At 43.7% G+C, this 23348-nt stretch overlaps 2 protein-coding genes across 4 annotated transcripts; both read right to left on the bottom strand.

The window, feature by feature from the left end:
- Positions 1 to 12182: 12182 nt before the first annotated feature.
- LOC146220914 (uncharacterized) lies at positions 12183 to 16933 on the bottom strand. Of its 2 annotated transcripts, none has more exons than XM_084692340.1 (8): positions 15640 to 16933; positions 15347 to 15448; positions 14396 to 15196; positions 13977 to 14300; positions 13529 to 13864; positions 13275 to 13442; positions 13104 to 13155; positions 12183 to 13000 (listed from the first exon to the last, which is right to left on the bottom strand). In XM_084692340.1, the coding sequence occupies exons 1-8, from the start codon at positions 15670 to 15672 to the stop codon at positions 12882 to 12884; spliced, it is 1935 nt and encodes a 644-aa protein (XP_084548466.1). In that variant the 5' UTR covers positions 15673 to 16933; the 3' UTR covers positions 12183 to 12881. The 2 variants fall into 2 exon arrangements, with proteins under 2 accessions (XP_084548466.1, XP_084548465.1); XM_084692339.1 differs by having other exon boundaries at positions 12183 to 13003; positions 15640 to 16932.
- A 1450-nt stretch (positions 16934 to 18383) lies between these two features.
- Positions 18384 to 22755, bottom strand: LOC146220913 (uncharacterized). Of its 2 annotated transcripts, none has more exons than XM_084692864.1 (8): positions 21862 to 22755; positions 21569 to 21670; positions 20618 to 21418; positions 20199 to 20522; positions 19751 to 20086; positions 19497 to 19664; positions 19326 to 19377; positions 18384 to 19225 (listed from the first exon to the last, which is right to left on the bottom strand). In XM_084692864.1, exons 1-8 carry the CDS (start codon positions 21892 to 21894, stop codon positions 19104 to 19106), a joined length of 1938 nt encoding a protein of 645 aa, XP_084548990.1. In that variant the 5' UTR covers positions 21895 to 22755; the 3' UTR covers positions 18384 to 19103. The 2 variants fall into 2 exon arrangements, with proteins under 2 accessions (XP_084548990.1, XP_084548991.1); XM_084692865.1 differs by having other exon boundaries at positions 18384 to 19222.
- Between the last annotated feature and the right edge of the window lie 593 nt (positions 22756 to 23348).

The following is a 23348-nucleotide window of genomic DNA, read 5'->3' as shown; positions in this document are numbered from 1 at the left end:
ACCCCCCGATGTACTCCAGGTTCCTATGATCGGTGTATATGAGGAAGGGGTTGGCTGCGCCCTCGAGCCAGTGACGCCATTCCTCCAGCGCTAGTTTTATGGCTAGCAGTTCCCTGTTACCCACGTCGTAGTTTCTCTCCGCCGGGGAGAGAGTTCGGGAGAAGAAGGCACATGGGTGGAGCTTGCCGTCCACTGCTGCACGCTGCGACAGCACACCCCCTACCCCCGAGTCCGAAGCATCTACCTCCACCACAAAAGGCAGGGCAGGGTCTGGGAGAGTGAGGATCGGTGCTGTGCAGAACCTTTGCTTGAGGTCCTCGAAGGCCTGCTGAGCAGCCTCCGTCCACAACAACCGGCGGGGCCCTCCCCGAAGCAGAGTGATGATAGGGGACGCCCGGGCACTGTAATTCCGTATGAACCGCCGATAGAAATTGGCAAATCCCAGGAACCCCTGGACCTGCTTGATAGAGGTGGGTATCGGCCAATCCATGATGGCCTTTACTTTTTCTGAGTCCATAGAGAGCCCATGGGGGCCGACTACGAACCCTAAGAAGGTGGTCGAAGCCGAGTGGAACGTGCACTTTTCCGCCTTGCAGAATAGCTTGTTCTGTAGAAGCGTCTTCAGGACGGCCCGGACGTGGCCGACATGTTCCTGGAGTGACTTGGAGAAGATGAGTATGTCATCCAAGTAAACAAACACGCACACCTCCAAGAATTCACGCAGCACATCGTTGATGAGGTTTTGGAAAACCGCAGGGCTGTTTGACAACCCAAACGGCATCACTAGGTATTCATAGTGTCCGCTGGGTGTGATAAAGGCGGTCTTCCACTCATCTCCGGCCCGCATGCGAACCAGGTGATATGCATTCCTGAGGTCGAGTTTAGTAAAGACCGTGGCCCCCTGTAGGCGCTCGAAGGCGGTAGACATGAGGGGCAAAGGGTACTTGTTTTTCCGGGTAATGTTGTTAAGTCCCCGGTAATCGATGCACGGCCTCAGTCCGCCGTCCTTCTTCCCAACGAAGAAGAAAGGTGCTGCAGCCGGAGACGTAGATGGCCGAAGTAGCCCAAGGCGCAGCGCATCTTCGATGTAGTCCTTCATTGCCTGGCTCTCTGTGACAGAAAGGGAGTAGAGACGCCCCCTAGGAGGAGAGGTACCAGGCAGGAGGTCGATGGCGCAGTCGTACGGCCGATGAGGAGGGAGAGTGGTGGCCCTCTCCTTGCTGAAGACCTCCTCCAGATCGTGGTAGCAGGCCGGGACCGTGCTCAGGTCTGTTCTGTCTGGAGGGGCCAGGATGTTGACGCTTGGAGAGGCGTCCGCCGATCGAACAGGAGACCCGGTGGTGGGAAACGAGGATCTGGGGTTTTCCTCCGCAGTGGTGACGCGGGAAACACAGGGCGTTGTCAGTGTGTGAGCTGGGAGGTGACCCGCAGTGGCGCAAGCGGGGCCCCAGTGGAGTAGCGAACCAACAGCCCACGCAAACTGAGGTTCGTGGATGGCGAGCCAGGGGTAACCCAGCACCACAGGGTCCTGCGGGGTTGTGGTGAGCCAGAACCGGATGGACTCTTGGTGGTCGTGATGAGAGGACATGATGAGAGGGACCGTCACCCGCTCCAGATGTCCAGAGCCCAAAGGGCGACCATCCAATGCCTGGACCGCCTGAGGAATGGCCACCGGGGTGGTTGGAATCCCCAGTTGTTTCGCCAGGGTGATGTCCATCAGGTTGACTGCCGCGCCGGAGTCCACCAGAGCAGTGAGGGAGACAATGGGATTTCTCTTGCCGATGTGACGGAGGCATATGGGGATGGAGAGACGGTTGGCGGGTCCAGGGGTCTTAGCGCTACCACTCATCAGAGGCCCTGGGTCCCCTGACGAGTGCTGCCTTTCCCCGGTAGGTCTGGGCAGTGTTGTACCTGGTGCCCGGATGACCCACAGTACATGCACAGGCCTCCTTGGAGACGGCGGCTGCGTTCTTCGCGACTCAGCCGGAGGCGGCCAAGTTCCATGGGTTCTTCCGGTGACCGGGTCGGTGCTGGAGTGGGGATGGGTGTGGCTGGCCTCGGCTGGAGGGTTGTCATGGGTGCCCGGGCATCACGGCGGTCACGGCGACGTTCCTGAATGCGAGCATCGAGGTGGGTTGCTAAAGTGATCAATTCGTCAAGCGATTGTCCCCAGTCGCGGTTGACCATCTCGTCCTTCACAGCCTCCTGTAGCCCGCGGTAAAAGGCCGAACGCAGGGCTTGGTCCCCCCAGCCACTCCGTATTGCCACGGTGCGGAACTCTACGGCGTACTGGGCTACGGATTGGGTCCCCTGGTTGATGGCAAGGACTCGTTGTGCTGCCTGGTTCTCGGTGCGCTCTGTGTCAAACATCAGCCCGAGGCGACGCAGGAACAGCTGACTGTCATTTCCCTCGGGCAGCTGGCAATCCATGACAGCGGTTGCCCACTCCAGGGCTGGTCCCGAGAGTCGGGAGATAATGTAGCCCACCTTCGCTGGCTCGGTGGGGAAGAGACGTTCTTGGTGGAGAAAGATCTGGGAGCACTGAAGCATAAAGCCCCTGCAGGCTCTAGGTTCCCCCGAGAATAGTTGGGGGGCGGATAAAGGGATGGTAATTGTGGGAGAGATGGGAGGCAGAGCAGGGGCAGCGTGGGGGCTGGGCCCAGCCACACTGCTAGGACCTGAGGTTGGCGGATCAGGAGGAGGTTGTGCACACAGCCCCTGTACCGTAGTGTTCAGTTGCTGCATTGCCAGCTCCAAACGACTCAGTCGCGGTGCATAGGCGTTGACGATAGCGCCCAGCTGAGTTATAGCGTCCCTGACCTCCTGCAGCTCTGCTGTGCCTTGGTTTGACTCTGTCATGCTGTCAGGCCGGGGTTTTCAGGCACACATGCAGAGAGCGGATCAGGTGCAACAAAAATGATTTATTCAAAAAAAGGTTAACAAAGGGGTGCTCCACAGGAGGATGGTTCAGTCCAACAAAAAGTAATCCAGAAACAAAGGTAACATCCAAAACCAAGAAGGCGTACTTACACAAACAAACTTCATGACAGAGTGAAGAGGGAAGGACACCCAGTGCTTAAATAGGAAGTGTTGATCACCGCAGGTGTGGAGCCCAGTGTAGAAGAAGGTTGGTGCTAGGTGCTCTAGGGTGAATGTCCCCCTCTAGAGGGCTGGCGCCCGTGCGCGGGTGTGACAGAATTTGTGAATTCAAACCATAGACTGTAGTCTGTATAAAGATGGAAGATGCATCTCCACTTCCAAAATGTTATGATACGGTTGTTGCCATCTTGCGCTGGTGATGTAATTTGAAGCCAGAGTCTGAGCAGTAGTGATCAGGTGATGGAGCCGCGGTGTCGAGGGCCCACCCATACACTGGCCCGCCCGATTTTATATAATCAAATAACTAATTAAAAACAAACTGACAGAAAATGAGTAGTTGAACAGACATCAGAGTAATAAGAACCACCCAAAAATGACAGAAACCATCTTTGGAAAAAAATAAATAGTGCATTTCGGAAGCATCTGCTAACATGGAGGGGACGGGACGTATGACATATACTGCAGCTAGCCACCACGGGGCGATTGAGATGCTTTTTTTTCACTTTTGGGGAGCTGTCATGCCGTCCATGTTTATATACAGTCTATGATTCAAGCATGCAGGCTTTTTTCTTGCCACATCAGTGTGCATAGAGCAGATGATTGTTATTTTTTATCAATCAACTATAATAAATTTTTGTATTGTATGATGGTAAATAACCATCAAAGGGGGGGTCTGTCGTGGTTTATTGATTATAGGGCATGTGAGACACTCAGTGGTGAGGGAGAAAAGCCTAGGTTTGGGCTGTGTTATCTGTGCAGCAGAAACATGCCCTGAGCTAGTCTCAGTAAGGTCTGTGGTGGCCAAAAGTTCATTGATGGTTCAGGTTAGAGGTTAGAGTGAAGGATATCGTAAGGGGGGCCGAGGGTGACGCAGCATTATCTGTGGGGCTGTTAGGTGTTGCCGTTTCCCAGTAAGAAATGTTATGGAAAGTCAGCAGAATCCCAGGGAATAGAGATAGTGTTGCCAAGGGTTAGCAGCTGGATCCCATACAGGTGAAGGCCATGTGTCTGGGTTTGCTCATAGTGAGAGAGTGTGTTCCTCAGGGGAGCAGAGGGAAACTGAGGAGACAGGTCAAACTGACCGTAGAGAGATATTGAGTGAGTACACAGGGCGGGCTCGTTGAAAAGGTGACTGACCCTCAATAAAGTATGGAAAAACATTGAGAAAAAGTATTATGGAGGGGGATTTTCCTCATTAAGACTATATGTAAGGGATAATGCCCGTATTTTCCAAATAGGTTAAAAGAAATATTGAAGTCACTCATTGTTGTAATTACATGCTTGGTAAAATCTTCAATTGTAAATAGAGTATTTGACTCTGTCTCTGTTGTTATTCTTACTTACTCCTGTACACTTTGTACAGGCTCATATACAATGTAGCCAGCGCAATAGTTTAGAAGGGTGAACAGACAGTTTTGCTGCAACTACTTAGTAGGTGTCTGTATATCACCGGATAATGGGCACCCCTGCACAGTGGCGGTTCTAGACACATTTTACCTGGGAGGCCTGGGGGGGGGGCTGTGTTTAATCAGAGGGGCACATTAAAAAACGGAAACAAATTATATTTAAACATGAAATACTTTAATTTTGCTTTACATTAAAATCATACAAACGGCTTTGGCTCTCCCTCTTCCAGCTCCTCATCTCTCTCTCAGTTTTTTATTTACTGGGGCAATAAAAGGCTGCAATGTCCCTTCCCGTCATTTTCAGGCCCTACTTTCTATACATTACTTTAAATAGAACAAAATGATACATACACAAGCTATGAATTAGAGCTACACGATTCTGCATAAATTGAGCATAAAAGAGAGATCACGATTCTGAACAAACAACTAAACAAAATAACAATTTATGTTAATTGCTTAAGTATATTTAAAATGTTTAATTAATCTGAATTATAAAAAAAAACATGGTTGAATGATTTAATTACTCACTCAAATACTTCCTTTGTTTCATGGACAAAACAGCATTTTGGAACGAATCTCCTGAATGAACGATTCAATGACAAATATTTTAAGTCATTATATCTGTGTGAATGTCTGGGTGAATACTCGATTCTGATCGATAGAAAAAGAGAGTTGCGACACCTCCATAGACTCCCATTGTTATCGAGGAATGCGGAAGTAACGCGACCTATATTTCCAAACATTGTATTTTCCACCGTTGAACCCCATTCATTTTCAGTGTCTCCGAAGCAAGTAAGTTCATGAAAACCCTGCATTATTTATATTTTATTATATTTCTACCACCAGCTTCGGTGTTCTCGGCTAATGCTGCGGTGTTCTCGGCTAATGCTGCGGTGTTCTCGGCTAATGCTGTTGTGTTCTCGGCTGATGTTGGTGGTGTGAACCAATGCTGTTGTGTTGTCACCAGTGTTGGGTAATGTTACTTTTTAAAGTAACTAATTACAGTTACTAAATTTAGTTACATTCCTTGTAAAGTAACTAGTTACGTAATTAGTTACTAGCTGTAGAGAGTAAGGCGTTAAATTAATTTTGCGTTACATTAACAAAAGTCTTATTTCTAAGACATCCTCTGCTAGGTTTTAATCTAGGAGCAAAACGAAGCTAGCTATAGCTAGGTATATGGTAGCAAAATGGTGTTCACTTATGTACTGAACCAGACTATTTGACTTACTGTAATATAATCCTAAACCTAAACCACAGACCAATACAGCGACGCATCACACAAGCTTGAGTTCAATACATTATTTAATGTGACATTACGTAGGCCTGTACATGCAAGTCTTAAATAACTATTTAGCTGGTTGGCTCCATGACTCCGGGTAAAAGAACGAAGGGAAACCCACTTGCCTAGCAGATTAAGACGTTTTTGTAGGTACCTAGTGAAAAGTAGACTCAACTTTCCTAGACTTTTAGCTACATCCTGAGGGCTCGCGACCAAAAGACTAAAGTAAGTAACACGTTACTTGTTTGAACAAGGAACGGATTCATTCGATTAAATAAGTAACGCATTAAGTTACTCATTGTCTAACAAAAGTAGTCTGACTACTGTAACACGTTAACTAGTAACACATTACACCCAACACTGGTTGTCACCTCATGTTCTAAAACTGGTTGTTCCCATCCTTGATTGTGATTAGCTATATCGCGTTCCATGCCATTGTAAAATTAAGCCCCAAGAGGCTGTGTTTTGCGCTAAAAGTATTTAAAGTTCAAGTATTTTATTGTCAGGTACATAGACCAACAGAGGGTCAGACTGGGCACTAAAATTCCTAGGACAAGACAATGCAAAGCAACTTATGTGGCATAACATGACACATAAGTACTCAGAATAAGTTTACACCTATGACAAGCTATAATAATAATAATATAATATAATACAATAAACCTAAATATACAAAATAATAAGCAATAGAGTATACTAAACCTATAGTACACATAATATCCTATACTAACCTTATAACCTATACTAACCTAGAGACAAGTAGCGTACACTTAGTGCAATCTTGCTAATTGTGCAACCAGTATCTTAAATCACTAGTGTGAGCGTGACAGTGTATCAATATCCATATCAATGTTCATTCCGGAGCCCGATGGCCCTTGGAAAGAAACTATTGTCCAGTCTGCGTGTGTGAGACCAAATGCTTTGGTATCGCCTGCCAGAAGGCAACGGGATAAAAAGACTGAAGGATGGGTGGTAACAGTCTCTTAGAATCCTGACAGCTTTCCTGAGGCATCGTGTGTGGTAGGTGTCCTCTAGGGCTGGGAGCTTCCTGCCAATGATAAACCCAGCAGACCTGACCACACTACGTGGGACCTTGTGGTCCCTGTCTGTGCAGATCCCATACCACACTGATGCAACCAGTCAGTATGCTCTCTAGTGCATCTGTAAAAGTTAGTGAGGATGACTGAGTCCATGCCAAATTATTTATATTCAAAGTTGTTAAACTCAGTTTAAAAACACAATCTCTCAATGAGTAGTTATTACCTTTACCCTACTGAGGTTGAGGCCTGCACAGAATTAATCTGATGATGGATGGATGACAGTAAAAATCTAATTATAATCTTCATTCAATCTTCATCTTCTTTATTAGAGACAGATTTCAGCAAGCTTTGACTATTACACAAACAATCACTGCTTTGGTTCAAGATACATGATTAAGTTAAAGATGGTGTAAAGTGTAATTGAAAATGAGTTTTAAGGTCATCATACCACAGAAGAATGTGTCATTAACTACCCATCCAAATTTAGGCCTCATGTACTAACGCTTTTGCGCCCACTTCAAGCATATTTGTTTTCGAAACGTGAGCGTAAAAGCATGGCGAGGTATGTACAAACTTGCCGCACTGAGATAAAAGCACAGACTGCCTGTCGCGGGAACTGAAAATGGCAAATTGCGCTATCCGTGTCAAGCATATGCATTCCCGGGAGGGTCAGGGGGAAAGTGGGAGTTTCCCATAAAGAGATGGGAGGGGATGCGTAAATTGCGCCTAATTATGTATTCCGCGGCAAAGGCATTGTTAGACATAAAACTATACTGGGGGCCCCTAATTCACATCCGTTTTTTTTATTTCACGCTTGCTGCGCACAATGCACTACTAGGTTATAGAAAATCCCCTTGCTTAACAGTTCACAACAGTTCAGGGACACAAGTTTGATATCAGCTTTGGCAGGGACATCAATAGCTAATGCAAGCGCGGTAAACATTTTTGCATTCATTTGAGCGCAAATACTGTTTTTTTGAGCTTCATGTAATTGTTTTTATGTTTTAGTCAAAATAAGATGATCGGTATGCCTATCATTCAGAAACAATCTAGTTTTGTAAAGTTTTCTTAGCCTACCTCAATTCTGACCTGTGCTGTGTCCGGCACCTGGGGGGTATTCCAGAAAGCAGGTCATGTGACATACCCGGTAAGTTAGGGTGACCATGTCCTCTCATTTTGGAATTCCTGCCGGACCCATGTTTTAGGTCTCGGAAATGCGTCCGGCGGGAATTCCAAAATAGTGCAGGATTTTGCCTGAACGGATATTTGTGTTAGAGCGCGCTGACATGGAATTCTGCATGCATATAGGTTTGTGTTTTCGGTTAAACACTTTTACAAGCGTTGATTGGGATACTGTGTTGATTTCTTCCGGGATTATCAATCAAAATTAAAGCACTGACTAATGAAGTAAATTGTTAAAACTTAAGCTTTATATTCTACTGGATTTTACTGGGGCACAGCAGAATTATACTGGGGGATGTGCCCCAGTGTATAGGGTTTAACGACTCCCCTGTTCCACGGTATGTACAAAAACCGCCTGTGAAAGTGCACCTCTATTTTGCAGTGAAAATTCTCCGCCTGTTAAAGGCAAGCGTAAACCAGGATGCGCATATGCCTCCTGGTGAAATGGCAGCAGTAACCGGAGCAAGACGAAGACATAGGCCAAAGGATTTTTGCCACATGGATCACACTTTTTGAGTTGAGTGAACACGAAATCATTACGATTAAGCAGCCATGCAATATTACAGTTGCTCAAATTTGTAATTTTGGTCCAGATTGCATTTTTTTTGTGTCGACGTGGAATTCTGGCCTTGAACAAGCACATCAATTTCGTTGACACTAAATCTTTGGTTTTCGCTGTTATGACTTTGGTGGCTGATCCATGACAGAAAGAGAGGAGGCCCATTCAATTGTGCGTTTAAATGCTCGCAATTTACAGTATAGTGGGCGGAGAAAGGCGCTGATTACCCAATGAACTGCAGGTTTCGTGAATATGACTTATGCTGAAGTATCACAGCGTGCGCAATCTGCGGGTTGGCCATGGCGCTAATAACGCAATGTTTGCAAATATACGTACTTGAGGCCCTGAGTGTTTTATGTGTTAATTACTGTTGTCTTTGCATCTTACCAGCTGAGTAACAGAATGCAACCGTCTGTGATCTGACGTAGATAGGTCGCTGTGACGTAGTTAGGTCGAGGGCGTTCCCATGTGTCCGTTTTTGGAAGAAGGAGAACCCTAAATCGGCTTTAACTCCACATCTCAGTGCGCCAAAGTTTTTGCGCTTTGCACATGGTTTCAAGACTCATTTCACACGTACAGCATCTTTTTTTTCTTCTTTTTTCTTCTTACAATTTTACAACAGTTTTATACAAATCAATTACGGATAAACAATTTGTCTATGTATGCATGTAAACAGAAAACGTAAAAAAAAATAATAATAATAATAATAACAACAACAAAAAATATATATATATATAAAATAAAAATAAATCCTGCACACACTTGAAGTGTTAAGTACAAATATATCCAAACAGGTATTAGGAGGACCGACCAAATGTACTTGTTATAATAATCAATTAAAGGTTGCCAAATCGAGTAAAATGTTTGTTCTTCATTCCTTAAATAATATTTAATTTTCTCCAATTATAAATGTTTCATAACATCTCTAGGAAGGTTTTGATGAGTAGGAGGAATTTTGTTTTTCCAGTTTAGTCAAATGAGACGTCTGGCTACTAACATTACAAAACACAATACATTAATATGTGAGCTGTTCAAATGTATATCTGCAGGTATAACACCAAATAATGACAATACTGGATCTGCTGGGAGTCTAACTTAAAAAATTGCTGACAAAGTCTCAATTATTTTAGACCAATAAAGGGTGATGCAGGGACAGTTCCAAAATATATGTGACAATGAAGCAGGAGCATATCCACAACGATCGCAAGAGGTGTCCACTCCCGGAAACATCCTGAACAGTCTTTGTTTGGAAAGGTGCAATCGGTGCAGGATTTTAAACTGCAGTAGACCGAACTGAAGAGGAGTGGACAAACTGAAAAGGAGTAGACCCGTTCTTGAGCTTCGATCCATTGGTCGTCTGTGATGTTTATTCCTAGGTCTTCACTCCAAGCATCCTTTATATGGTCAAGTGTAGTTGTACAATTTATCTGCGAAAGGTAATTATATATTCTAGAGATAGATCCCTTTTTGAGTGGGTTGTTCAATGATACAGTGTTCATAGGACATATTTCAGGTTGATTGGGAGAAGAGGGAAATGTTGTTTTAGTAAAGTTGCGTATTTGCAAGTCTTATTACCCAGTGTTCCCACTATTCCCTATTGTAAAAATGAGTAATTATAGAATGCAAACCTTCATAAACATATCCACAACTAGAGAGGGTTCAATTTCTGGGGAAATTGTAGGGTGTGCTTGCTTGCTTCAGTTGCAGGTGGGTCCGTTTTCCCTTCTAGTGATATTTCAAGCATTTAGCCTACTCATATTTCATAATTGAAACAAGGAACCCCCTTTGAAACAAGCTACTGTAACAGTAGGTTCACACTGCAGCCGGGCAGGCATAGCGGGGCGTCGTCTTCCAATTCATTTTCAATGAAACCAGGCATTGACGCTCGCGTAGGGCATTGTGGGAAGGCAAGCTGGGCGTCGACACTCGCATATTGCATTGTGGGAAGGCAAGCGGGGCGTCAAAAGTTGGATTTTCTCAACTTTATTTAAATGAGGAGCGTGAAAACGATGGCGTTGGCCAATCGGGTTGGTTTCTTGTTTCTTGTAACGTAGCAACTGTTGGTAATGGTAAACATTTCTAGGTTTAACAATTTCAAGATGGAAGAGCAACTCATCGTATGTGTCTTCATACCCAGTATTGTATAATACGTCTATGTTCGATTACAGAGAATCGAACATCATTTTTTTTTAAATGATGCCTGGCGCAAGGTTGCTGAGGTTGTCGGCGTCAATGGTGTGTATTTTGTACTTTGATTCAGTTTCGTCGCATTACATAACTTTCTTCTGTGCTAGCTGCATAGTCTAGCTAGCTCACCAGGCACATGATTGACATCCAACATAGAAATGCAGGAAATACAGGCAAATAAGCAATATATAACAATTATAACAACATGATATTTTATACACACAACGCAATCTACACATCTACAATATACAATACACACCTAACAAATGACCTACGATATATACACCTAACAAATTACAATATGTATAGACAATACACAGGTACAATAAAATACACAACACATATATGCAGTTGAGGGCAGTGCTGTTGCCGTACCAGACAGCGATGCAGCCAGTCAGGAGGTTCTCCACAGTGCTGGTGAAGAACAGCGTGAGGATGTGATGGTTCATTCCAAATTTCCTCTGCCGTCTCGAGAAGAAGAGGCGCTGGTGTCCCTTCTTCACAACAGCCTCAGTGACGACAGACCATGTGACTTCCTCAGTGATGTGGACAGACCATGTGACTTCCTCAGTGATGTGGACGGACCATGTGACTTCCTCAGTGATGCGGACGGACCATGTCACTTCCTCAGTGATGTGGACGGACCATGTCACTTCCTCAGTGATGTGGACGGACCATGTGACTTCCTCAGTGATGTGGACGGACCATGTGACTTCCTCACCGTGGACAGACCATGTGACATTAAGTGCATTCGACATGGACTGCGGCTGCATGAAACAACCGGCGAGAGTAGCCGCTTGCAGTCGGGGAGGAGTTGAAAACGTCTCTGTTAAGTCTGACATTTCAGCTTCTCGTGGTTTGCTGCGTTGACGTCAGTCACGGCCGAATAAACGCTTATAAACGACGTCATAGTGACCTATCCTCGGCGCCGTCTCAAGTCGGACAAAAAGTCTAACCAGAATTTACTGTTTCAAGTCAGCCGCCGGCTGCACAAGTCAGTCCATGTCGAACGCACCTTTCCTCGGTGATGTGGACAGACCATGTGACTTCCTCACCGTGGACAGACCATGTGACTTCCTCATTGATGTGAACAGACCATGTGACTTCCTCAGTGATGTGGACAGACCATGTGACTTCCTCAGTGTGGACAGACCATGTGACCAGCTGAGACGGTAACGCACCAAGCTATACTCTGTACAAAGCGGCATGAGGATAACACGCGTTGTACGCATTTTGATAGCGTTTAGCTCAGTAAGACATACGGAGTATAAGGTTATCAATGTGTATGGTTAATATTGACAATGTGTACATGTTTTTATGAATGACTTGTGGTTGTGTGTTCATTTCTGAATTAACCATAGTTGGTAACAAGGAATAGAGGAGACAAATGACTGGTAATGTTATGCAATATCTCTGTGGTTGTCCCCAGTACATATGTTTTATAATTTAACTTGTTTATTGACAAATAGATCGTCTTTATAAATACTGTCACATTTGATTTGACCTGTTTAAGAAAAGAGTAAGAAATGACAATTTTTGTTTATTTACCTGTAAAAGATTACAGGAAGAGAATAAGAACATTAGATTAGCAAGTTGACTTTGGAATGTAAAGAACTTTTGTAACTATGTAAATCATTTAGAAAATAATACAGATTCTCAATGCAGCTGCCAGAAGGGATGCATCGTGTCCAAGAGTCTTCATTGATATCTCCCCCTTTCAGGCTGTAACATAGATAGGCAGCTATACACCAATGTATTTCACTGAATAAAGAAAACATGAAAGTAGATTGAATGTTAAATTTCAGCACAATGCATGTATATAAAAACAAATGACAAGTTTTCATTTACACTGTGCACAGACCGATTTGATTTATACCAGACATGGAGATTTCATATGTTGAGGATAAAATAAAAGTTGAATTATACTATAGACTATGTTCATGATGCAAGATTCATTTACAATCCTGGAGCCCGCTACACATTTAGCCCCAGTACTTTTTGACCTGTGTATACATCTCTGCATGGATCACAACTTCTTGGAAATGCCAATAACTGTTTTATTTTGGATTCACAATATACTTTGTGTGTTGCTTGTAGGGGCACAGACACTCCTAGGTGACAGGGCCTCAGTCATCCTTTGGAATTCCAGAGGAACATATCATCCTCTTCCAAAGCCCTCTGAAGAATGCACGGATTCCCTTCTTCTTCTTCTTCTCATTCTTCTTCTTCATCTGTCTGTCTTCATCTGCTGAATAAAAACAGCATACATCACTGAATTCGTTTCATGCATTTCAAACTAAGGTAATGGAGGCCAAAAGGAGGCCATCGTGAAGCTTTGAATAACTCACCAGCACACTTTGCAGCCTCTCCACTGCACTGCTCAGGAACAAGATCGGTGAGCTGAAGACAGAGACACAGAAATGAACATGTGTAAAAACATCAAAAGGTGAAAATGGCGTTTCGTAAAAAAGAGCAAGGTGCACAAACCTTAGAAAATCTTAACCCATATTGTCTCTTACCTGAGGAAGCTGAGTGGCCAAGGGGGGGCAGTCAGAGACAGACATCAGGGCCAGGGATCTCTTCTTCTTCGACTCTTTCACAACCTTCTCCAGGAGTTCATTTAGAACATCCTCAGCAGCAATCTCAGACTTCCCATTGATGAGGGCTACCTTCCGTGCCTGAGAGATCTGTAAACAGCAAATCAGTGTAAAGACTTAAGTTATATGTACTGTTGTCTGAACAGCAAAGTAAGCTTTGATGAATGATGCCAGACCTGGGTATCCAGGGGAGTGGTCATGTGAACCATCTCTACTGCAGCTGCTATGAGGTCCTCCACAACTTTGGAAGCTGCAGTCTTCAGGCCAGCCATCACCAGCTCCTTGGCTTCAGCCTTCATGAAGGCTTTTTCAGCACCGTGTCCAGTTGCCACAAGCTGTATGGCTTCGGGAGGCAGTAAGGCCAGGGAAAGACGTTCAGACACAGCAGCCGGGGATCCCTTTTCCACCAACTTCTTCTCTGTCTTCTCCAGGAGTTCATCAGGAACATCTTCAGTAGTAAACTGAGACTTAGCCTTGCCAGTGATGAGGGCAACCTTCTCGGTCTGAGAGATCTGTAAAAAGTTGTAGGAAACCAGTTAAATATAGCTGTTCAACGAAAAACACTACAAACCCAACATAAAATGGGAAGGTTGACTGTGCCATGTTGAGGTAATTATTTCTCACCTCAGTATTAAGGGGAGTGTCAATGCCAACCGCTTTATTGGCTGCTGCTATGAGGTCCTCCACAACTTTGCAAGCTGCAGTTTTCAGGCCGTCCATAACCCACTCCTTGGATTCAGCCTTCACCAGAGCTTTTTCAGCACGGACATCAGCGATGTGTCCAGTTGCCACAAGTTGTATGGCACCAGGAGGCAGTAAGGCCAGGGAAAGACGTTCAGAGACAGCAGCCAGGGATCCCTTTTCCACCGACTTCTTCTCTGTCTTCTCCAGGAGTTCATCAGGATCATCATAATAAATGATGTATCCAGCTGCAGCAAGCTCTTCATTCTTAAAAAAACAACGTAAACATAAAACATGTTGCAATATGAACATTGAACATGACAAGGCCGGTAAAATAACTTTAGATATGTCTAGGTTCATACCATCTGTTTGGCCAGGATAGGCCCGTGACAGTAAGAGAGGTCAGCCAGATATCTTTTCTGCCCTGAGTCCACCACCTTCTCCAGGAGCTCACTGGGGACTTCCTCAACAATGATGGGTGCCTCGATCTTCCCACAAAACTCCTCAAGCTCCGAGGAATAATCATCAGCCAGGGGTAGCTGGTACTTGAAGGCAGCAGCCATTTTGCTTTGGTATATCTTTCCCAGATAGGTCACCACCGCCTGGACCACAGGCTTCAACTGGAAGACGGTGCTGTTGAAGCCCCTTTGGTTGAAGGTCTTGGCTGTTTCCGTGAAGCACCGAAGCACAGCGGCCATGTTGTCCCGTGCAATCATGCCTGTAACTGAGATCAACAAGTGCCTGGAGCAGGTGCCACAATGGGACAGGAAGATGGAAACCACTCTCATGACTAGATTATAGATTTCACAAGTGGCTGCCACAGCCTTCTTTCCCACAACAGAGACAAGGCCCAGGTTACTGAGTTGTGTGGTTAACTTAGCCAGAGACTGCTGGACCATCTCTCCGGGCTTCTCCAGCAGGTGCTTCAGGGAACAGGTCATCATGCCTGGGACCAGGACCTCAGCTCCCATGGTGAAGTCGGGCATGGCCAGGGCTAAAGACTCTGGTTCAGTTTGTCCACACGATGATGTGGAAGTGCTCTTCATGCTCCCTGTTGCCATAATAGGAAGGCCTTTCAAGGCCGGAGAGAGGCATGTCCTCACATCCTGAGCTGCCGCAGACCGGATCTTTTGGAGGAACGTGTCCAGACCCTCCACTGTGATCTTCACGGAGAGAGAAAGAGATAAGGAGATCCAATTGACCAGAATTGAAATTGAAGAATCCAATTGAAAGATATTTTAGTCACCAAACTAAATCTGCTCAGTGTCATGAGAGAGGCTAAGGACAGAAACGAATGCTGTTGTCATTCATACCTTTCCGTCAAACAGCTCTGACAAACGACGTTCGTATGCTTGCATTTCACTGAGAATGTTCTCCAGCTCACAAACTAGCACACGCATTTTCGTGTTCTCCTCCTGAATTCAACATTTGAAACTATTAACACTGAATAATCGTCTCCAAAATGTCACTCAAATAATGACTTCTGAGCCTTTTTCTTTTCTTTACAGACACATTACATTTTGAATAAGCATTGGTTACTTAATCTTTAACATATTAAGTATTCAGCAATAGCAGATTTAAATCAATTCCTACTGTGTAATATTACCTGAATCTCATCATGTTCATCTTCACTGTCCATTTTGGTGAAACAGTCATTTACCTAAAGAATGACATTGGCAATCAAAATGTCTATAAAAAGATATCTAAATAACTTCCATACAGTTTACTGATAATTATTGCAGATACGGTTTTCTACAATGCTGGTGCTGTTGTGAAGAGGACGAAAAGAAGCTTTTACTTTAGTACTTCAGAATGGAATGACATCATGGAAAATTAAGACATTGTGACATCACAGTTATTGATGCGTCATGGTTCTTGTCAAAACCATAACAACTGTACACAGAAACTGAATATTGATGAGGGTAGCCTACTGTTAATAACATACATTTAGACGTGGAAATCAATGATAATACCAACTAGATACATTTTATGATGCACAGTATGGGTCATTCATATAAACCATAGCTTATACTGTCCATTCATATAAGCTGCCTACATGTTTGAAAATTGTAATCATGGGAAACTACCAGCGACATTCGTCCATCAAACATTTAAACTGCCTCTACCACAAATTGACTTAAATTGATATGGCATAATTGGTAATAGTAATAGACGGCAGGAATTTAAGGTAGCCTAATAACAGCGTAGCGCAACAGTTTATCCAACAAAGATTTAGTTCAGAGCTTATCACTGGCTTTGCTTGCTACGTTCAAAAGGTGACACTCACTTCCACATATCGGCACAGGCCTGTCCGAGATTGCTTTTGAACCACATACTATGAGCCCAAATCAACATCTATGGACTGACATAGAAAAGAAGACTTAACCTTTTTAAGTATTACAGTAAATAAAGTCATACATTAAAGAAAGTCAACAGAAGAATCCAGTGCATTTAGAAAGGAAGTAACTCAAAACCGGACCAAAAATATGAGAAGATGATGTTGACAAAGTATATAATTGTTTTCTTTTTACCTGTATGATTAAAAACTCTCTTGGTAGTCGCTTTGGATAAAAGCGTCTGCTAAATTGCACAAATGTAAAACTCCAGTCAAACCATATAACCGCAAACAAAACGACTGTGGATCACAATGTTTTACAAAATGCCTGTTTATCCCTGATAAATTAAACAGATGATTGAAAAGAAGCAGTTACTCGGTTTTTATTTCCATAGGGAGGCGCCTTTAATCATATCAAAATCAAATCACACCCTTTTATTGTCACTCAACCATACAGGACTGCAACAGAGGCTGAAAGTCGTGGGCGCAGGTACAGGCAAATAAGCAATATATAACAATTATAACAACATGATCTTTTATACACACAACGCAATCTACACATCTACAATATACAATACACACCAAACAAATGACCTACGATATATACACCTAACAAATTACAATATGTATAGACAATACACAGGTACAATAAAATACACAACACATATATGCAGTTGAGGGCAGTGCTGTTGCCGTACCAGAGAGCGATGCAGCCAGTCAGGAGGTTCTCCACAGTGCTGGTGAAGAACAGCGTGAGGATGTGATGGTTCATTCCAAATTTCCTCTGCCGTCTCGAGAAGAAGAGGCGCTGGTGTCCCTTCTTCACAACAGCCTCAGTGACGACAGACCATGTGACTTCCTCAGTGATGTGGACAGACCATGTGACTTCCTCAGTGATGTGGACGGACCATGTGACTTCCTCAGTGATGCGGACGGACCATGTCACTTCCTCAGTGATGTGGACGGACCATGTGACTTCCTCAGTGATGTGGACGGACCATGTGACTTCCTCAGTGATGTGGACGGACCATGTGACTTCCTCACCGTGGACAGACCATGTGACATTAAGTGCATTCGACATGGACTGCGGCTGCATGAAACAACCGGCGAGAGTAGCCGCTTGCAGTCGGGGAGGAGTTGAAAACGTCTCTGTTAAGTCTGACATTTCAGCTTCTCGTGGTTTGCTGCGTTGACGTCAGTCACGGCCGAATAAACGCTTTTTGCTTACTTTACTTTATTTATAATTAAACGTAGTCTTTCCGTTAGTGAAGAGGCGGGGTAAAACCCTTTCTTCCGTAAATTTTGTATTCAATTAAACTCTTTGGTCCGGATTTGAGCATTGGCAAAACTGAAGGTGTCAGAATAATTACAAAACACTCGTCAAAGTTGTCGTGCGTGAGTCTGGCCAATCATGAAATAGCTGTGTCGTCATTAGAACCCGTGCAGTTGCTCTTGAGAAAGTGCGCTCAGTTCTCGAATCGATCTCACAGTACTTTGATGGCGACGTCATAGTGACCTATCCTCGGCGCCGTCTCAAGTCGGACAAAAAGTCTAACCAGAATTTACTGTTTCAAGTCAGCCGCCGGCTGCAGCGCTGCACAAAGTCAGTCCATGTCGAACGCACCTTTCCTCGGTGATGTGGACAGACCATGTGACTTCCTCACCGTGGACAGACCATGTGACTTCCTCATTGATGTGAACAGACCATGTGACTTCCTCAGTGATGTGGACAGACCATGTGACTTCCTCAGTGTGGACAGACCATGTGACCAGCTGAGACAGTAACGCACCTAGCTATACTCTGTACAAAGCGGCATGAGGATAACACGCGTTGTACGCATTTTGATAGCGTTTAGCTCAGTAAGACATACGGAGTATAAGGTTATCAATGTGTATGGTTAATATTGACAATGTGTACATGTTTTTATGAATGACTTGTGGTTGTGTGTTCATTTCTGAATTAACCATAGTTGGTAACAAGGAATAGAGGAGACAAATGACTGGTAATGTTATGCAATATCTCTGTGGTTGTCCCCAGTACATATGTTTTATAATTTAACTTGTTTATTGACAAATAGATCGTCTTTATAAATACTGTCACATTTGATTTGACCTGTTTAAGAAAAGAGTAAGAAATGACAATTTTTGTTTATTTACCTGTAAAAGATTACAGGAAGAGAATAAGAACATTAGATTAGCAAGTTGACTTTGGAATGTAAAGAACTTTTGTAACTATGTAAATCATTTAGAAAATAATACAGATTCTCAATGCAGCTGCCAGAAGGGATGCATCGTGTCCAAGAGTCTTCATTGATATCTCCCCCTTTCAGGCTGTAACATAGATAGGCAGCTATACACCAATGTATTTCACTGAATAAAGAAAACATGAAAGTAGATTGAATGTTAAATTTCAGCACAATGCATGTATATAAAAACAAATGACAAGTTTTCATTTACACTGTGCACAGACCGATTTGATTTATACCAGACATGGAGATTTCATATGTTGAGGATAAAATAAAAGTTGAATTATACTATAGACTATGTTCATGATGCAAGATTCATTTACAATCCTGGAGCCCGCTACACATTTAGCCCCAGTACTTTTTGACCTGTGTATACATCTCTGCATGGATCACAACTTCTTGGAAATGCCAATAACTGTTTTATTTTGGATTCACAATATACTTTGTGTGTTGCTTGTAGGGGCACAGACACTCCTAGGTGACAGGGCCTCAGTCATCCTTTGGAATTCCAGAGGAACATATCATCCTCTTCCAAAGCCCTCTGAAGAATGCACGGATTCCCTTCTTCTTCTTCTTCTCATTCTTCTTCTTCATCTGTCTGTCTTCATCTGCTGAATAAAAACAGCATACATCACTGAATTCGTTTCATGCATTTCAAACTAAGGTAATGGAGGCCAAAAGGAGGCCATCGTGAAGCTTTGAATAACTCACCAGCACACTTTGCAGCCTCTCCACTGCACTGCTCAGGAACAAGATCGGTGAGCTGAAGACAGAGACACAGAAATGAACATGTGTAAAAACATCAAAAGGTGAAAATGGCGTTTCGTAAAAAAGAGCAAGGTGCACAAACCTTAGAAAATCTTAACCCATATTGTCTCTTACCTGAGGAAGCTGAGTGGCCAAGGGGGGGCAGTCAGAGACAGACATCAGGGCCAGGGATCTCTTCTTCTTCGACTCTTTCACAACCTTCTCCAGGAGTTCATTTAGAACATCCTCAGCAGCAATCTCAGACTTCCCATTGATGAGGGCTACCTTCCGTGTCTGAGAGATCTGTAAACAGCAAATCAGTGTAAAGACTTAAGTTATATGTACTGTTGTCTGAACAGCAAAGTAAGCTTTGATGAATGATGCCAGACCTGGGTATCCAGGGGAGTGGTCATGTGAACCATCTCTACTGCAGCTGCTATGAGGTCCTCCACAACTTTGGAAGCTGCAGTCTTCAGGCCAGCCATCACCAGCTCCTTGGCTTCAGCCTTCATGAAGGCTTTTTCAGCACCGTGTCCAGTTGCCACAAGCTGTATGGCTTCGGGAGGCAGTAAGGCCAGGGAAAGACGTTCAGACACAGCAGCCGGGGATCCCTTTTCCACCAACTTCTTCTCTGTCTTCTCCAGGAGTTCATCAGGAACATCTTCAGTAGTAAACTGAGACTTAGCCTTGCCAGTGATGAGGGCAAACTTCTCGGTCTGAGAGATCTGTAAAAAGTTGTAGGAAACCAGTTAAATATAGCTGTTCAACGAAAAACACTACAAACCCAACATAAAATGGGAAGGTTGACTCTGCCATGTTGAGGTAATTATTTCTCACCTCAGTATTAAGGGGAGTGTCAATGCCAACCGCTTTATTGGCTGCTGCTATGAGGTCCTCCACAACTTTGCAAGCTGCAGTTTTCAGGCCGTCCATAACCCACTCCTTGGATTCAGCCTTCACCAGAGCTTTTTCAGCACGGACATCAGCGATGTGTCCAGTTGCCACAAGTTGTATGGCACCAGGAGGCAGTAAGGCCAGGGAAAGACGTTCAGAGACAGCAGCCAGGGATCCCTTTTCCACCGACTTCTTCTCTGTCTTCTCCAGGAGTTCATCAGGATCATCATAATAAATGATGTATCCAGCTGCAGCAAGCTCTTCATTCTTAAAAAAACAACGTAAACATAAAACATGTTGCAATATGAACATTGAACATGACAAGGCCGGTAAAATAACTTTAGATATGTCTAGGTTCATACCATCTGTTTGGCCAGGATAGGCCCGTGACAGTAAGAGAGGTCAGCCAGATATCTTTTCTGCCCTGAGTCCACCACCTTCTCCAGGAGCTCACTGGGGACTTCCTCAACAATGATGGGTGCCTCGATCTTCCCACAAAACTCCTCAAGCTCCGAGGAATAATCATCAGCCAGGGGTAGCTGGTACTTGAAGGCAGCAGCCATTTTGCTTTGGTATATCTTTCCCAGATAGGTCACCACCGCCTGGACCACAGGCTTCAACTGGAAGACGGTGCTGTTGAAGCCCCTTTGGTTGAAGGTCTTGGCTGTTTCCGTGAAGCACCGAAGCACAGCGGCCATGTTGTCCCGTGCAATCATGCCTGTAACTGAGATCAACAAGTGCCTGGAGCAGGTGCCACAATGGGACAGGAAGATGGAAACCACTCTCATGACTAGATTATAGATTTCACAAGTGGCTGCCACAGCCTTCTTTCCCACAACAGAGACAAGGCCCAGGTTACTGAGTTGTGTGGTTAACTTAGCCAGAGACTGCTGGACCATCTCTCCGGGCTTCTCCAGCAGGTGCTTCAGGGAACAGGTCATCATGCCTGGGACCAGGACCTCAGCTCCCATGGTGAAGTCAGGCATGGCCAGGGCTAAAGACTCTGGTTCAGTTTGTCCACACGATGATGTGGAAGTGCTCTTCATGCTCCCTGTTGCCATAATAGGAAGGCCTTTCAAGGCCGGAGAGAGGCATGTCCTCACATCCTGAGCTGCCGCAGACCGGATCTTTTGGAGGAACGTGTCCAGACCCTCCACTGTGATCTTCACGGAGAGAGAAAGAGATAAGGAGATCCAATTGACCAGAATTGAAATTGAAGAATCCAATTGAAAGATATTTTAGTCACCAAACTAAATCTGCTCAGTGTCATGAGAGAGGCTAAGGACAGAAACGAATGCTGTTGTCATTCATACCTTTCCGTCAAACAGCTCTGACAAACGACGTTCGTATGCTTGCATTTCACTGAGAATGTTCTCCAGCTCACAAACTAGCACACGCATTTTCGTGTTCTCCTCCTGAATTCAACATTTGAAACTATTAACACTGAATAATCGTCTCCAAAATGTCACTCAAATAATGACTTCTGAGCCTTTTTCTTTTCTTTACAGACACATTACATTTTGAATAAGCATTGGTTACTTAATCTTTAACATATTAAGTATTCAGCAATAGCAGATTTAAATCAATTCCTACTGTGTAATATTACCTGAATCTCATCATGTTCATCTTCACTGTCCATTTTGGTGAAACAGTCATTTACCTAAAGAATGACATTGGCAATCAAAATGTCTATAAAAAGATATCTAAATAACTTCCATACAGTTTACTGATAATTATTGCAGATACGGTTTTCTACAATGCTGGTGCTGTTGTGAAGAGGACGAAAAGAAGCTTTTACTTTAGTACTTCAGAATGGAATGACATCATGGAAAATTAAGACATTGTGACATCACAGTTATTGATGCGTCATGGTTCTTGTCAAAACCATAACAACTGTACACAGAAACTGAATATTGATGAGGGTAGCCTACTGTTAATAACATACATTTAGACGTGGAAATCAATGATAATACCAACTAGATACATTTTATGATGCACAGTATGGGTCATTCATATAAACCATAGCTTATACTGTCCATTCATATAAGCTGCCTACATGTTTGAAAATTGTAATCATGGGAAACTACCAGCGACATTCGTCCATCAAACATTTAAACTGCCTCTACCACAAATTGACTTAAATTGATATGGCATAATTGGTAATAGTAATAGACGGCAGGAATTTAAGGTAGCCTAATAACAGCGTAGCGCAACAGTTTATCCAACAAAGATTTAGTTCAGAGCTTATCACTGGCTTTGCTTGCTACGTTCAAAAGGTGACACTCACTTCCACATATCGGCACAGGCCTGTCCGAGATTGCTTTTGAACCACATACTATGAGCCCAAATCAACATCTATGGACTGACATAGAAAAGAAGACTTAACCTTTTTAAGTATTACAGTAAATAAAGTCATACATTAAAGAAAGTCAACAGAAGAATCCAGTGCATTTAGAAAGGAAGTAACTCAAAACCGGACCAAAAATATGAGAAGATGATGTTGACAAAGTATATAATTGTTTTCTTTTTACCTGTTTGATTAAAAACTCTCTTGGTAGTCGCTTTGGATAAAAGCGTCTGCTAAATTGCACAAATGTAAAACTCCAGTCAAACCATATAACCGCAAACAAAACGACTGTGGATCACAATGTTTTACAAAATGCCTGTTTATCCCTGATAAATTAAACAGATGATTGAAAAGAAGCAGTTACTCGGTTTTTATTTCCATAGGGAGGCGCCTTTAATCATATCAAAATCAAATCACACCCTTTTATTGTCACTCAACCATACAGGACTGCAACAGAGGCTGAAAGTCGTGGGCGCAGGTACAGGCAAATAAGCAATATATAACAATTATAACAACATGATCTTTTATACACACAACGCAATCTACACATCTACAATATACAATACACACCTAACAAATGACCTACGATATATACACCTAACAAATTACAATATGTATAGACAATACACAGGTACAATAAAATACACAACACATATATGCAGTTGAGGGCAGTGCTGTTGCCGTACCAGAGAGCGATGCAGCCAGTCAGGAGGTTCTCCACAGTGCTGGTGAAGAACAGCGTGAGG

The sequence above is a fragment of the Hypomesus nipponensis genome, chromosome 26 (assembly GCF_054491055.1).
Source record: "Hypomesus nipponensis isolate SF chromosome 26, ASM5449105v1, whole genome shotgun sequence".
Lineage (NCBI taxonomy): Eukaryota > Metazoa > Chordata > Actinopteri > Osmeriformes > Osmeridae > Hypomesus > Hypomesus nipponensis.
Note: the sequence above shows the minus strand (reverse complement) of the source record. Positions and strands in the feature narration are given on the sequence as shown.

Excerpts from the sequence above, each read along its gene's own strand:
- LOC146220914 (XM_084692339.1), bottom strand. The coding sequence starts at position 15,672 with ATGGACAGTGAAGATGAACATGATGAGATTCAG. Across the intron at positions 14,301-14,395 it reads CTATCCTGGCCAAACAGATG|AATGAAGAGCTTGCTGCAGC; the intron begins GTATGAACCTAG and ends TGTTTTTTTAAG. Across the intron at positions 13,004-13,103 it reads AGAGGCTGCAAAGTGTGCTG|CAGATGAAGACAGACAGATG; the intron begins GTGAGTTATTCA and ends GTTTTTATTCAG.
- LOC146220913 (XM_084692864.1), bottom strand. The coding sequence starts at position 21,894 with ATGGACAGTGAAGATGAACATGATGAGATTCAG. Across the intron at positions 21,419-21,568 it reads CAGAGCTGTTTGACGGAAAG|ATCACAGTGGAGGGTCTGGA; the intron begins GTATGAATGACA and ends CTCTCCGTGAAG. Across the intron at positions 19,226-19,325 it reads AGAGGCTGCAAAGTGTGCTG|CAGATGAAGACAGACAGATG; the intron begins GTGAGTTATTCA and ends GTTTTTATTCAG.